Below are 15981 nucleotides of genomic sequence, written 5' to 3' on the forward strand. Positions count from 1 at the left end.
ATGACCGTATTCAGATTCCGTCAGCACGCTTGGCTACCGTTCTGGAGGTCCTGGGTTCGATTCCCAGGGGGAACCAAATAAAAAAAAGTGATTTTTTCAGTCTAATATTTATTTAATATTAACCTGGACTGGTACCTGAAGCGGAGGGCTGATTACCTTTCCTTCATGTGTTAATAATCAAGATAACACTGTTTATATTGGGGTGCGGATAAGGGTTTGAAGAAGATTCAGTCAAAGTCGTCTAATCCATTATGTTGCGTATAATATTACTTTACCACATTTTTTTACAATTGAACACTTTTAGTGTTGGAACATAGTACTCCAGCAACAATTTCACCGTATGTAGCAAGCACTATGTTTTATATGAAGATACTTTGTACATACTTTTTGTACCATATTTTCAATTCAATTCAATTCAATTTATTCAATTTATTCAATAATTAATATATACATTACAAACAAACATTTAAGGCGTATACATTAAAAAAACAAATTAAAAATTACACAAGAAGACTCTTGTTAAATGTGTAGAAGAATCTTGCTTCGGAAAACTCCTTCGGACACATGGAACAGATCAATATCCAATGTGATATTGTTCAACATAGCGGTAGCTCTTCCTACAGGCATAACCATCGGCAGGTTGGTCCTGTGTATAGGAATCTGAAACAATCTATGCCGACGCTGTCTTAGGTAACTATCGGGAACATACAGACCAATGCTCTGGATAATTTCAGGATTATCGATCATACCGCGCAACAATCGATAAAAATGCGTAATCAAATACGCATTCCTTCTAGTCTCTAAACTATTGTAGCCAAGCATACCCTGGAGAAACTATATATTATATTTTACCATATACCATATGTTAAGGTCGCTGGCTGTCTTGCTCGATTGGATTTCTTCCGAAAAAGGAGTATATAATTAATAAGTTGATTAAATTTTCAAATTTGATAAACTGGTGTTTGCAGAAAGGTGGTAAAAAAAATATCCGCATAGCCGTTGTGAATGTATATTTCATGTTCTTGATTTCACTTGTTTTTTTTGTTGAATTTGCACTCTTTAATCCTCACTATTACCCAACTGAGGAATGTCGTTATTTATGGGTATCTACTTAACTAACTAATTAACCATCACACTGCTTCACCGCGGGGTAGGCAGAGAGAATAGAATGCCGCACCAATCTGTCTTTGCAAACAATATTCGCCTCTCCATATTCATGCATCTCCTCGTACACACCAGCCAATTATTCTGACTCCTGACTTGACCACTTTCGAGGATTTGAAATACTTGGTCATGCCCAATCTTCCTCGATTTCCTTTGCTTCTATAGTTTCAATAGTTTAGTAGTAAATGGAGAAATTTTGAAACGGGTACATGATTTCACATATTTGGATAGTATGTTTTATAGGGATGGAGATAAAATTTCTAGGAATAAAGATATAGAAAAGAGTGTGAATACTGGTAACAGAGTTAATGGTATGCTGAATGAAATCAGCTATAGCAAATAAAAACCTTGCAGCGAAAGCTAAACTGGCAGTGCTCAATGGAGTCTTGGTTGCGACCATAATGTATGGAAATGAATAATGGAGTTGGCAAATAAAGGATGAGAATGAAAGACTGAATGCAGTGGAAATGCGATCTCTCGGATGAGTGTGCGGTAAAATGATGTATGATAAATGTTTGAGTGATATAATATATAGAAGGAAAGAATGCGATTCGGAGATGCTCATTATCGGTAAGTTTGGGCGTATGAATAGAATGATTGAAGAAAGAACAGTAAAACATATTTTTGAGGTACCTACTTTCGTTACACAACACTTAAATGTTTTAAAGACAATAATATTAATAAGGGCAACACTTTTTGTATCCTTAAGTTGTCATTTTATGCACTAATTTGAAATCGGCTAACTTCAGTTTCGATTTTTCTGTCTGTGCGGTAATGTCATCGAGTATTTGTAAATCATGGCTATTTCTGATATTTTAAAAGAAGAAGGATGGTAAGTGTAATTTCATTCGAAACACAAAACTAATATTCAGTACCGCGTATGACGTTTTCAGTTTTACCTTTTATACTTACTAATTTTGTCGGCGAAAGCATTTTTTGTTGTGGGTGGAACCCTACGTAATTTACCTATTTCTGTATAATACGCTCGTTAATATCGTTATTTCTTCGCAGCCACTTAACCCCGGAGGGTATCGAGACTGTCGGTATTCCGGAAACCCTCACCGACCCCCAGATAATAATAAAGAAAGTGTTAGACGTGAGTATCTAGCCTGACTTCGCTCTTATCGATTGGCTTTTGATGTTTATCCGAATAATTCGACGATTATTCGTTTTCAGTTCGATTTGAGGGAGATCGGCGCACCGGCATTTCCGGAAGAGTTCTGTAAAAGCGGCACAAAATGCGAGGCACTGGAAGAACCCGTGTTTGTGCAGATTCAAAAAGTGAGGAACATTTCCGCTCCAAAAGCGAACGAAGAGTCCAAGAATGCCCCGCGCATGCTGAAACTCATTCTGACGGACGGATATATGACGTGCCAAGCTATAGAGGTGGAGCACATCTCCAGTCTGAGTGTAAACACCCCTCCCGGGACGAAGATCCAGCTGAGGAGCGGTCCCCTGACCTCGGCCCACGGCTTTCTCTTTGTGGGACCCGATTCGCTCAAGGTGCTCGGGGGACACGTCACCCACATGGTGGAGAAGTGGGAGCTCAACCGAAGTCTCGCCAAACACACAAGAGGTAGTATGTTTCTGCCAACTGCAGTCCATTCCGATTTACTATCTCATTCACATGCCAAATAGCATGGTTACTTTCAAATCCTATCCTTTTTATTATATTTAAACTCTAAACCACATTGACATTAACTATTTTATCTTTAGAAAATGTTTAGTATACATTTTAATACATTAAACTCTGGTATAGAATAAATTTGCATCGGCGGGCATTTTGTATATATATACTATATCTTTCAACCAATCAAAACCGTGTCGGGTTGTAGTCCCGTGATTTTTGTCTGACTCGATTCAAATCCACTCAAAAAATAAAATATTTTGTTTTCATGTACCTATGATATTTGATAGTAATTGTACAAATACTTTAAGGTGGTGGAGGAGAAGGTGCTCCGCCTCCCTGGATCCCCTTCGGGCTGCCGCTGGACGGGCGCGAGCCCGACAAGGGCTTCAAGAGTCTCCAGGACCCCGCCAAGTTGGATAATGTAGAATTTGAAGCCCAGAGGAAGGGAGCTATCGCCGAAGCGCAGAAACTCTCCGGGACCAAAAAAGTAAGTTATTTATTTCTTAGTAGGCATTTTTTTATTTATTTGATGATTATGTGCAAAATTTCACAGAATTTCTATTTTTATCTAGGTGTTTGGCGGAGGAACTAAACCCATGTTAGATGCAAATGTGCAGAAAATAGTGGATGCCGGATTCACCGAAGAGCAAGCCGAAAATACCCTTAAGATAACCAGAAACAATGCGGACAGAGCCCTAAAGATTCTTCAGAAAAGAGAAATAAGTACAGAAGCCAAGAAAGAGCGTCCCGCTAAACAAGCTACCGAAGCTCCTAAGGGCCGCAAGGGGAGGTCTAAGGACTCTACCGACGAGGATGGACCCGCTCCCGTCAAGCCTTCCGGCAAAGTTTCCTTATTCGATTTCCTCGAAGATAAACTTCCCGCTCTACCCGAGCCGGAGAAGCCGGCAAAGTCTTCGGAACCGTCGCAATACTTCAAGGACGAGAGTCGGCACGACAGGAATAATGCGGAGCGCCGCGGCGGGCACAGCGCCAAGGGCGGGGGAAGGGGGGGTCCGCGGGGAGCCGCTTCCAGACACAACAACTTCGGGCATAACAGAGATTACCAGGCCCAGGGTTCGCAGCCGTACGGTCAGAGCGAACAACAGAGAAATTACGGTAACTATCAAAGAGAGGAGCGACCGCAGCATTCCTACAACTCCCACCAAGCCCCGAGTGAGAAAGCTCCTCGGTTCCAAAAGAAGTTCGAGGGAGACGCGAAAAGGCAACACAACCTCAATATGCCCCCGGAGTCTCAGTATGCGCAAAACTACCCCCAGCAAATGCAATCCAATTACTTTCCGGATCGTAGGAATATTAATGAAAATCGCGGCGGTAGAAATTTTTATAATCAACCTCCGCCGCATTCTGTCGATAATCTCGCAGAGTCTACCGCCAACCTTAATTTAGATGGAAACCTTCAGTCGAGGTACAACAATCGACCCAACATGCCGCCAAATTACCAAAATAACTACACGTACCCCGGTAAGCCCACGTTCAACCATCAGAATACGTTTAACGACCAGAATTATAAAAGGAGTCCGCATTTCGCCAATAGCAATAAGAGCCAAATTCAAAATATTCCTAATGGGCAATCCATGGGACAGTCGTTCTACAGTCCGTACCCTGACAACCAAGCCAAAATGGGACAGAACCATTCCAGGCAACCCGACCCCATGGACACTTTCCGGCAGCAGCCCAATCCCGCGCCCGACCAAAGAAGTAATTTTACAAGTCGCGGAAATGGATTCTACCAGACAAATAATATTGTAGGCTTCCAAAATGCCAGTATTAATGAGCAGGCGAGGAAAATGCTCGCAGAGGGTTCGGAAATCAACTGGAGTATCGGTGACCGGTGTTTAGCCAAGTACTGGGAAGACAACGGGGTAAGATTTATGCATGTTTTACATACTCATTTGCTCATATTTGTACATTAATATATTTTATATCCATTTGTACATTAATATATTTTATATCCATTTGTACATTAATATATTTTATATCCATTTGTACATTAATATATTTTATATCCATTTGTACATTAATATATTTTATATCGATTTGTACATTAATATATTTCATGTCCATTTGTACATTAATATATTTTATATCCATTTGTACATTAATATATTTTATATCCATTTGTACATTAATATATTTTATATCCATTTGTACATTAATATATTTTATATCCATTTGTACATTAATATATTTTATATCCATTTTCCAATAATGTATTTATAGCGTAGTTAGCAAAACTTTACACTTTTTCGAGGTTGTTACATATTTTTAAATTTTATTTTCTAGTTCTACGATGCTGAGATTACAGGAGTATCAGCGAGAACTGTTGTAGTACGATTTCTAGCTTACGGAAACCACGAAGAAGTTCTTAAATCCGACTGCCTACCCCCAAATACTCCAGGTACTGTCTAAAAACATATTTTTAAAACACTTTCGTAACTTACTTTTAATTTTGATTATGTACTTGAAATACTTACGAGTAAACGATAATTTGAATTTCCAGTAAACCGGGCATTCGCTCGAGACGGCATCATGACTCGGGGGGACAACCGGCCGGGTAGGTTCCACCAGCCCATGTACGTGCCCCCTGCGCAGAGGAGACCGTAGCATCCGCTCGTCTGAGGGGGTCTCCCGGGCCCCCACGGTCCTGCGCCGCGGTCCCCTACTCTACCTAATCCGGCGGCGCTATCTCGGACTATCACCCTAATACTGATGTCGTTTCTCCGGGCTCGTGTCGCCTTTCTTTCTACTTCTGTTTTACAACTATGCCTGACTAAACTAATTCAGTTTTGTATTATAAGTAGTGAAAGTGACGCCATCGGGTTTTGTCATAGCAGTCAAAAGATTAATTTATGAGTTCTATTCATTCAGACACTGTGAATAATCTGTAATACTAATATTTCTATTCGGTTAGCCTTTATATCATGACCTTAGGGTATTAAAATTTTAGTTTGAAATATTTAAGTTATCTGTATATATTATGTAATGTGTAACAATGCCAATATTTATATATCCGGTTATATTTTAGAAATAGTATTGTTAACTAGTTTGCTGCCAGAATCGCCAGGTCACCTGGCAATTTTACTCAAAATTTCCATTCAAACTGCCCACGAGATTCCAATCTTGATTGTCCCTTTTGTCAAATTAATTGCAGAAAATTATATTTGTCTTCATAGTATGGAAATATAATCATTTAATTTAAAAAAAAAAAAAAATAGAATTTTAAAATTTTCAGTGGAAAAACGCTGCAGGTTTTAATATGGTGTAACATATTACTTTTCTTATGGATATGATTTTGTAAATACTTACAAAACTATGATTTTTCTTTAATTATATAGACACATATATATATATATATATATATATATATATATATATATATATATATATATATATATATATATATATATATATTTATTTAAATATATGCCTGCCTATACATATTGTATTTCACCTGGAAGATACCTTTACGGCTGCTTCTTATACGGGTAAACTGTAACTGTCTATTATAACAATGCATAATTTATCTCTTAATTTATTCCAAATTATATGTATGTAGTGGTATTATAAATTTACGTCAAGTTGTTAATCAGCTTCTTTATTTAAGTAATTCTACAATATATACATATATATATATATATATATATATATATATATATATATATATATATATATATATATATATATATATATATATATATATATATATATATGCATACATCATAGGTGTATTCATCTGAATATACGATAATAAAAATTTTATGATCATTCAGTATGTGTCCACCAGATGTAAGTTGGGCTGTGGTCTTGTGGTGTCGCGGTCTTCCACTCTGCCACAAATTGATTTCAATTTTCAAATACAAACAAAACCTTTATTTGTAATACATGTTTTGCTTTAAATTGAATCTCAAATGCTTTAGACTAACTAAATTTTGATGTTGAAATTTTGACATGTGTGTATCTTTCGTAATTTAATTTATCTTTTAAAAATTAACACTTCCAAAAGTGTTGAATTCTAATACAATTGATTTAAGCTTTACATGTAATAAAATAAAATATTAGATACACCTCCATTTGTTCATTTTAAGAGTTTCCCCTTTCAACCATTATGTTTTATTTCACACGCTTTTGTGATTGCCTAACTGTTTCATATGTTTGTTAACAAGAACTTTTTTACTTGTGATGAAATATTTCAAATCTAAAATTTTCAGTAATGATCTTCGTTTTGACCAATATTTTCTAATATTTGTAGATTATATATTTTATCAAATAATATCTCGCTTTCATTTTAGTAGAGTCAAAGTCACAAAGTGCATTTTAGCTGTTCTGTTTATCGAACTTTTTTGATTCTAGGTCAAAATAAAACAACAAAAGCTATAGAAAAAATATTCTTATATGTATTTCTTTAAAAAAAAATAATTTTTACCTGCTGAGAATAAATGTTTCCTTTAAAAGTAATAATAATAATTTAAAATATACAAAATGAAATTATGAAGTTGGCATACTTGTCCTTAAGACTCCACCACGGTGATACCTTGTTCATATGTTTTTAGCTTAGTAACTAAATATGTGTGTACATGATTTAGATCATTATAACCAAAATGGTAGCTTAGTTATGGAGCCCATTCTCGACAAAAGCTGCCGAGAGGCTATAAAATATAGATACGTTTTATCTCTAATCCAATATTTAGAATGTTGAGTACATGCAATTATGTATTTTGACACTTCGTGTAGCTTGAATTAAAACCTAATTATAATTTTTAAATGTATGTAAAGAAAATATACAAACTTGTCTGTAATTCCATTCTAAAAATATGTTTTTTTTTTATTATATGTAAGTGTACCTGATGTACTATGTACACACAAACTTGATATAAATAAATTTATAATGTATTTTTAAAATAAAAGGAGACTTTATCCCATACAATTGGTCAGTTGTTTCCTTAAGATAAAGGTGTTGATAAAAATTATCATTTTATTAAATTAATGCAATTATCTTCCATGAAATAACTTTTTCAAACTAACATGAAAGTTTCTAAATATGTTTACTGAATGTTTTTTTTCCTAAAATTTAATAGTACCAAAATAAAAGTGCACATCTTACAATTTTTTTTTTAAATATTCAGTTTATGTGATTCATAAATGAATTGATTGAAATGTTGAGTGTCATTATGTACTATTTAAACCAATTAAATTTCTTAAATATACGTCGTACATATTTTGAATTGATTCATTTTTTTAAAGTGTCAGGTTGTGGTCCCGTGGTTAGTGTCGCGGACTCTTGAGTTTCTCGGAACGAACCCACTCTACCACAATTTGATACCTATTTCTAATAATGAACCTTTGACGGTCACAGAAATAGTATGAATTGAAGTATTTTTGTAAATAATAAAAACATTAATATTTCTCTTTTTTTTTTTTTAAAAAAAAACCCACAATTGCTTCCCGAAATTAAATATGCCTCACAAACAAAATCTTTGCATATTTCGAAAAAGTTTTTTCATTCAATTTCTTTGTGGAATTTTATTTTAATTATTACTGCATATGTATTTTATAAATAATAAGACTTCCACTTATTTATTTATGTCATTATCTTAACCCTTGTGTAGTTTTAAATTTAAAGAAGTTATCATCGAAGGAAGTCTCATTAAAAAAATATGCGCAATGGAAGATTACTGGATAATTAAAAAAAACATTTGAATGATGTGTTTAATTTCAAGAAGCGAATATCAACTTTTGAAGAAATTTTCCTCAAATTGGATCATAACGCCTAATTTTTTAATGCAAAATATTCTTCCTATTTCAATATCTTTATTTTTGGGTTGTGTGTTATTTATATTAACCTTTAATACCGAAGCGAACACGCTTCTAGATAGTTCTATCGAGAGTGCGTTGCGCCAGAATGTTTTTTTTTAAAATCAATAGTATAAAGTTATTTTTTAGAGTACTTCTAATGCTAGTCCATATGAAATGAAACAGTCTTCGATTCTTTAAACCAGTCTAATCAGCATCGAGGTTTCTGTCTCAGTACATGAGAAACATTATAATCTGTTTTGTACTATCACAAATAAAATACTTATCTAACACTAAATCTTGATGGCCAAAATTATGTTCAAATTTACATAATATGAAAACTGCAGAGTTGAAAGATACAGGGGTACTGAGTAATACAAAAGTAATATCTTTAATGTTTGAATTTTTTGTTTAGTTTATATATTATATATGTAAATAAATGAATGGATGTTCCTAATGCTGATCTGATAATGTAATCTCTGAGTTTATTGTTGTTGAGTCGCAATACTGAAGAAAGCAGTAATTGTCTGTATTCATTAGTATATACATGTATATGTTTAGTATTTAATTTACCACGCATCACATTAATGACATTTACACATAACATCAGGGAATGATTTTTAATTTGGCAGCAAATAAAATGTATTAATAAAGTATGTAGTCATATCAGAAATAAACAAATTAACCTTTTTCTGTTCGTTTTTAATTAATACATAATTTTATCATCCTTTTGAGATTTTTACATTTTGTTCTCTTGGTTTGAAAATACTCAAGAAAAAAAGGGATTTTAACAAACCAAAGTAGCATATAATAAGGACTATGTGGTTCCCATTTTGGGGCTATATTCGCAATAATCTTACAAACTGGGGTCGTGTTCCCCTTTATTTGAGTTCATTATGAGCCTTGAAAAATCTTGGAAAATATTAGATTTTTAGGTGTATGCTCTATTTTTCACAAGGATATAATTTTTTTAAATTAAATATATAATAATAATTGACCGATTTATAAAATGTATTTTTTCACAAAATATCATCTCAAAGGAGCTTAACATTTTTCGTAACCCTTTGATTACCAAAATCTGATAAATCGGCTTTTGGTACTCTAGCGAGAACTACCGGATCCGTCAGATCTGACGTCATGATTTATAAAAGTATCCGATACATTTTGTTAGGAATTCCTTCAGGGTTGTGCAATTTTTTTAAATGTATATTATGTTTTTTCTTCTTCAATAAGTTATACATCGAAATGTATAATTATTGATCATTTACATCATACAATTAGTTGTAATATTAAAAAAATTGAAATTAAAAAAATTCTTAAAGAGAAACGAGAAAAACAAAGCACATCAAATCAATTTTGTTTCCGCGAAAATAAGTTGTGTAAAGCTGTGATATTATTGAAAAAGATAAATTGTTACCATTTGGTATGCAATAAATTGACACATATATAAAACCTACATTGTATAACTAAAAAAAAAGCTTTTCATGACTCACACCCTACTGTATTCCTTTCAATACCGGACGTTGGCAATTATGTCTATGTCCTTTGATCTTCAGTGTTATGCGTACGGCGTAAAAAGGATATGGACACTAAGCGTGCAGCATTTACTTGTTAGTCATTTAGTTAGTGATTTTTATAACGTTGCATAAATTTAGTTAAATACATCCTAGAGATATTTTCGTCACCTCGAAGATAAAACAATGACACATAGTGTTTATAAATAATAGAACATATTTTATGCTTGAATTATTTCTGTTTAAAATAAATCGTGGTTTTTCTGCCATAGTAGCCTCAAAAGTCCTGGTAACCAAAGGGTTAACACATCTCATGCAGGGCTGGTCGAGCTTAAGTTAAGGTTGAGATCTCGAACACTTAAATCACAACACGTTCGGCCGCACTGAGGGCTGGACGTCCTTCTACGCTCATTAAAAAAATAATATTAGATTTTGACTTTTTAAGACTAAAGATTGAAAAAAATAAATATCTTTTTTCCTTCCCTATCAAACACTCTTTTCTTTTCAAAACCATGTATTTATTTAAAAGAAAAACTATTTTTTTCAAAAGAAAAGTAATGTCAAATGTAACCTGAGTTTTAAGAAAATTAAGTAGCAATTTATCATATAAGTATTGGATTAATATTGGCTCAATATACGATAAATCGAATCGGCGTAAATCGAACCATTACGTTATTTTTATCGAACTACTTAGGTACCTACTTTTCCGTGGTGTTTCCAGCATGAAAATAATTATACTGCAATTCAGTTGGCTAACTTGTTTTATTGCATTTCTTGAAACTTCCTTTTCCTTGAGTGTTTTGACAGATCGTCGACATGGTGTGTTTTTTCTCTAAATGAATCGTATTTTATCACAAACATCGATCGAAATATGCATCCTAAGACGACGAAATATTTTATCTAATTAGTTAATTTTTCATTTCAGTCTGCTCACAAGACATTCATCATCAAGCGAAAGCTTGCCAAAAAGCTTAAACAAAACAGACCCATCCCGCAATGGATCAGAATGCGCACCGGTAATACAATCAGGTATGTTTTCAGTGGATGTAATTTAACGGCTAGTGCCCCGATTGGATATCCATATTTCCTAATCAATCGTTTTGAGCAAATTTCGTGTAAGAGTTTTCGGGATCACGTTAACAGTTGATTGTAAACACAGCCTTTTGTATGGTGTCATTATTTTTATATTGATGCCTCGTCATTTGAAATTGTTTTGATTGTACTCTCTTTATTTTATTATTAATCTTAAAAGTCTTGGCTAAATACAATAATTATATTCAGCAAAACTGTATTTTAAATATTCAAAGTTGCAATTAGATACTGTTTTGCCAAAACATTTTCCAATGAGAACCATCAACATATTTTCATCGATCATTCAACTGTTAACTAAAAAGCAGTAGAAAAAAATAATTATCGAAATATTTCATGGCATATGCAGATAGAATTGAAATAATGAATGCCTAATCTATAAATATTTAAATTATGGTTACATGTGTGCAGATAGATTTTGACAGGCACTATTATAATCAATAAATATTTTTACTACAATGTATTTGCTCCAAGATATTTCAGATGCTATTTAAGGGTGTTCGACATATCAGAATTTAGTAAGCGAGTGTTTTTGCCTAGAATTTTCACTAATAATTACATGAAATTATAGTAACTTTAAACATAAAGAGTAAATCCACTCACGAGTAGGCATATGCTATAAAACTTAAAAAGTTAAAGCCTGAGCAGGGTCATGATAGAAAAAAAACTAATTAACCATCACATCGCTTCCCTGCAGTGGTAGGCAGAGAATAGAGCGCCACACCACTCTGTCTTTGCAAACACTCTTCGCCTCTTCCACGTTCATGCATCTCCTCATACACCCCCGCTGATTGTTTCGACTCCTAACCTGACTGCTTTCAAGTATTTGGCATACCTGATAAGTCATGATAAGCGGTGTTGCATAAGCCGTAGCTAGATTTCAGAGTCACTTGGAAGTTAGGTAATTTAAAAAAAAAAACAGAAAATATTAAATACAGTAAAACCTTGATATAACAATAAGTCCATTACATAAAAATTAGTTCAAGAAAACTTTTGTGAAAATGTAAACATTGTGTATTTAGCAACACAAAACATAAACAAGATTGTAATTATTGTCTTCGGATAGTCATGATATCGACGCACTTGCTTTCGGTAATCTTGCTTTGAAAAAGCAATTTAGTTTTGAGACATAATTTGTAATTATCATGGCCGTTAAAAATTGTTTTCATGCGGCGACTCTTAAATTTAAGCATGTATAATATTAATTAGACTTTTTTTTAATTTTTAATTTGATCGATTTTTTTTGTCCATTTTATCCGAAGTTCGTTACATAGAGTCTGTTGTATCAAGGTTTTACTCTAAAACCACCTTTTAATTATGGCTGTATGTAATTATAAACCTAAAAAATCAGGTCAACTGGTTAAAATGTACAAGTAATAAAATATTTTATTAAACTAAAATACAAAAGTATGTGTATGATTTTTCGAAATAAAAGCATTGGTATAAGCAGCAATATGCCAATGTATTCCTGTGAAGTTTCGCTTGAATGTCGAATACCTAACCTCAAAAAATAGGTTATACTCGCAACTACACTATGACAAACTTATCTGTGGAATTGGTAAAGGTACCACGCCACTTGTCACTATCGATGGTACAAAAAGTATTTTTATTAAAAAATTATTATATACATGAAAAATAAGTAAGATTTATTTTATATATGAAGACTTAGTTTCCAGCTGGGCGGTTATTTCATATGAAGATGTTTATTTTAATTATGTAGTGTAGATAGATAACTACTTCTATTTAGTAATTAAATGTCTGTCTCCGTGGTGTAATGGTTAGCGTGTTTAGTTACCATACTGGAGGTCCCGGGTTCGATTCCCATGGGGGGGGGGGGTTAAAATAAATATTTGTGATTTTACACTACAACATTTATTTAATATTACCCTGAAGCGCAAGACTGATCACCTTGCCTTCATGTAACAATCAAGATAACACTGCGTCAATATGATGCAGTGCCTTATGCACTATTGGATGATTGGGTTAGAAGAATTCAGTAAATAACAAATATTAATTAATTTTCTTTTTAATATTCTTATCTTCCTGACTATTGACAATCAGTTTAAAAATACTGAACTTGTTGGAAATAAAATCAAAGTTATCTACACTACATGTGTTTTCCAGCCTGTTGTCCCTAGAAATGTGATTTTGTTTATAGCCAGTAGCCACTCGTTTGGAGCTTTGATCCATTAATAAGTAATACACAACAAGTGGCACAATAAGTAATCGGTGTCTGTTTATTCTAGATACAACGCCAAGAGGCGCCACTGGAGACGTACAAAGTTGAAGCTGTAAAGTGTGATCTTACATCACTGGACGGACAATGTACTGTTCTGCGCTGTATGGATAACTGTTTAATAAATAAGTCTTTCTGATCCATAAATTTCTTTTATTATTTTTCCTTTGATAAATCCCCTCCTGTGCAATTCTGATTGCAAAATTAATCTTCTTTGTAAGTTTGATTGTTATTAAATCAGCGTGTTTTATAGATCGTGGATAAACCCGATCTCCAAAAATATCAAGCATGGGACAGTTTCTATTTCAGTAGGTGTGAGGTAAAGAATTGTAGATTCAAAATGTCAAATGACCAGGAGGGATTGCAGTCATGTTTGCTAAAAATTCATTGTAATCATGAAATGATCGAATGTACACATTGTAAAATCGTTTGTCATTTTCAAATATTTGACATATTAAAAATTGAGTTTTTACTTTGCAGTTATCCCACATTAATTCATCTATAACGCTTATACGGATTGGTGCACATTCCATTTTTTTCCTTTAAAGCAAAACTGGATCAATATTACTCAATCAATTGATTAATTTTCTCATTTTACTGTTGCTGAATAAGTGGTATTTATTAAGTAAAACATTAATTAAAAATTAAATTTTTCTCATGGTATGGCTCTATGGGCGTTTGTGCACTACACGGAATTTCACCATCCGGCACGTCAGATAGCATATAAAACGGATAATTGACTTGTGCTTTTGTCCATCTTTCTAGGATCGGTGCGTGAAAATGTCACGTGTAAATTCAATCACGCTAAACTGTCGTAGTTGCCTTCATTTTTCAAAACCGGACTGCCGGATGGTAAAATTTTGTGTAGTGCACAAGCGGCTTATGTGTATGGACTGTAGTGGACTCTGTTGCCCAATGTCGGTATTATTTCATGTTTTGAACATGTCTTAATATCATATATTTGAAATAAAAAACCTGCCCTTTTTCTAAATATAATCTTCATTAAAACTCATCAGTCAAAGGGTTAATCTGTCATCGGTACTTTTTTCAGTTACAACTGTATTAGTGTCAATCACCTGGAAGGAGCATTAACGACTGCATAATTAGGTTAAAATATAGTTTATTAAACTTACTCTTAGTATCTTCAATGTGTGGGGTTAAAGCCATTGTGAAAAGAATGTCCAAATAATGAATTATTTATCAAGTTTTATTTCACATCGATAACATATCATGGCCATTACAAAGTTTCAATATTAGGGGGCATAGAATAAAATAAAGTATAAAATTTCGATTCAAAATGGGCACTCCGAAGTGATGATGTTGCCGTGACAAATATTTTAAAATAAGAAATATTCATTATTTACATAAAAAAACTTAACATAAACAAAAACAGAAAAAGAATAAATAGTTTCAGTACAGCCATGCTTGCTGATTAACAAACAATTAAGTAAAACTAAACAAATTGTTATATGTACGGCATGGACAACGTCGTAAACTCGTAAATAGTGCTGTCGAGTTCACTGGAATTATTCTCAGAAATATTGGAACCATTGTTGGCCGCGGCGATAAGTAAATCTATCAAAATCCCTCTTGTAAAATCAGTTCCGTTAATTTGAGTCTAGTATAAAATGCTAATAAACATATACACCCCGGCACACATGTGAGAAATAATGTCACATTTTATTGCATAAACTTGGTAGGTTTGAATTTATACTTTTACGAATTATACTGACATAATTAATTAACATACTTTATTAAATATCCTATACCTAATCTCTCAATTTGATATACAATAAATGTCCAAAAAAGAAACTATAAACAATTGGTTGTTTATAGAAAGGTATCTTAGGTTTATAGAAATGTATGTAAATATATGTAAGTATCAAATAGTTCACAGTATGTATTTTCACATACAAGTTCAACAACAAATTTGTTAGGCATGTTTGCAGTCTATATATTATTGTGTCAAAAGTACCAGTGGAACATTCACTTTGTAAATCCCAGGCACACAATATTCACATTTCAGTAAAAATATTAAAAATAATTAAATAAGAACTAAAAGAGATGGTGATGTGATGAATTATGTATCTTAAATTTGAAAATGCATCATGTAGCTATAATACAGGGGTTATAATTTCCCAAACATACACCATTCCCTTATATGTATAAATAAATTACAATGTATGCATGTATCGCCACCAGGTATGTCGCTAAAAATGTTTCGGATGACATACAGATGTAACAAATATACAATTTATTTCATACAAATACCGTATTTAATTTATTAAAATAAAACAGCTGCTAAACAAATAACCAATGGTTTTAAAGATACCTAGTCGGACATTCCAGACATCGGAATCATATTTTTATTGTCAACAAGACCACAAATAGCGAGTGATGAGTTATTTGTTCTAATGAACACAATCGATAATTCAAAGAGATTACTATGGGAGATACAGTTCGCGACCCATGAAAATGTTTCCTAAATTCACATGTATAATATTGGAAATAATTACATAGTAAATAAAAATTATTAT

The 15981-nt window shown here is 33.1% G+C and overlaps 2 protein-coding genes across 2 annotated transcripts; both read left to right on the forward strand.

The window, feature by feature from the left end:
• Nucleotides 1–1905: 1905 nt before the first annotated feature.
• On the forward strand, nt 1906–6027 carry Tdrd3 (Tudor domain containing 3). Its single transcript, XM_088258033.1, has 7 exons — nt 1906–1996; nt 2176–2260; nt 2341–2740; nt 3103–3281; nt 3367–4677; nt 5099–5213; nt 5316–6027. Exons 1-7 carry the CDS (start codon nt 1962–1964, stop codon nt 5417–5419), a joined length of 2229 nt encoding a protein of 742 aa, XP_088114159.1. The 5' UTR covers nt 1906–1961; the 3' UTR covers nt 5420–6027.
• Nucleotides 6028–10903: 4876 nt separating this feature from the next.
• Nucleotides 10904–13591, forward strand: RpL39 (ribosomal protein L39). The gene is made up of 3 exons (XM_088258039.1): nt 10904–10938; nt 11045–11148; nt 13455–13591. The coding sequence occupies exons 1-3, from the start codon at nt 10936–10938 to the stop codon at nt 13501–13503; spliced, it is 156 nt and encodes a 51-aa protein (XP_088114165.1). The 5' UTR covers nt 10904–10935; the 3' UTR covers nt 13504–13591.
• Nucleotides 13592–15981: the final 2390 nt, after the last annotated feature.

This window comes from Brachycentrus maculatus, unplaced genomic scaffold, assembly GCF_059751285.1.
Source record: "Brachycentrus maculatus isolate JH-2025_06_01 unplaced genomic scaffold, ASM5975128v1 h1tg000090l, whole genome shotgun sequence".
NCBI classification, from domain to species: domain Eukaryota; kingdom Metazoa; phylum Arthropoda; class Insecta; order Trichoptera; family Brachycentridae; genus Brachycentrus; species Brachycentrus maculatus.

What these genes read in the sequence shown, in the direction of transcription:
- RpL39 (XM_088258039.1), top strand. An exon ending in CGCACCGGTAATACAATCAG is followed by an intron (nt 11,149 to 13,454) that starts GTATGTTTTCAG and finishes TGTTTATTCTAG; the next exon opens with ATACAACGCCAAGAGGCGCC.
- Tdrd3 (XM_088258033.1), top strand. Translation starts at nt 1,962, where the DNA reads ATGGCTATTTCTGATATTTTAAAAGAAGAAGGATG. An exon ending in ATTTTAAAAGAAGAAGGATG is followed by an intron (nt 1,997 to 2,175) that starts GTAAGTGTAATT and finishes ATTTCTTCGCAG; the next exon opens with CCACTTAACCCCGGAGGGTA. An exon ending in AGTACTGGGAAGACAACGGG is followed by an intron (nt 4,678 to 5,098) that starts GTAAGATTTATG and finishes TTTATTTTCTAG; the next exon opens with TTCTACGATGCTGAGATTAC.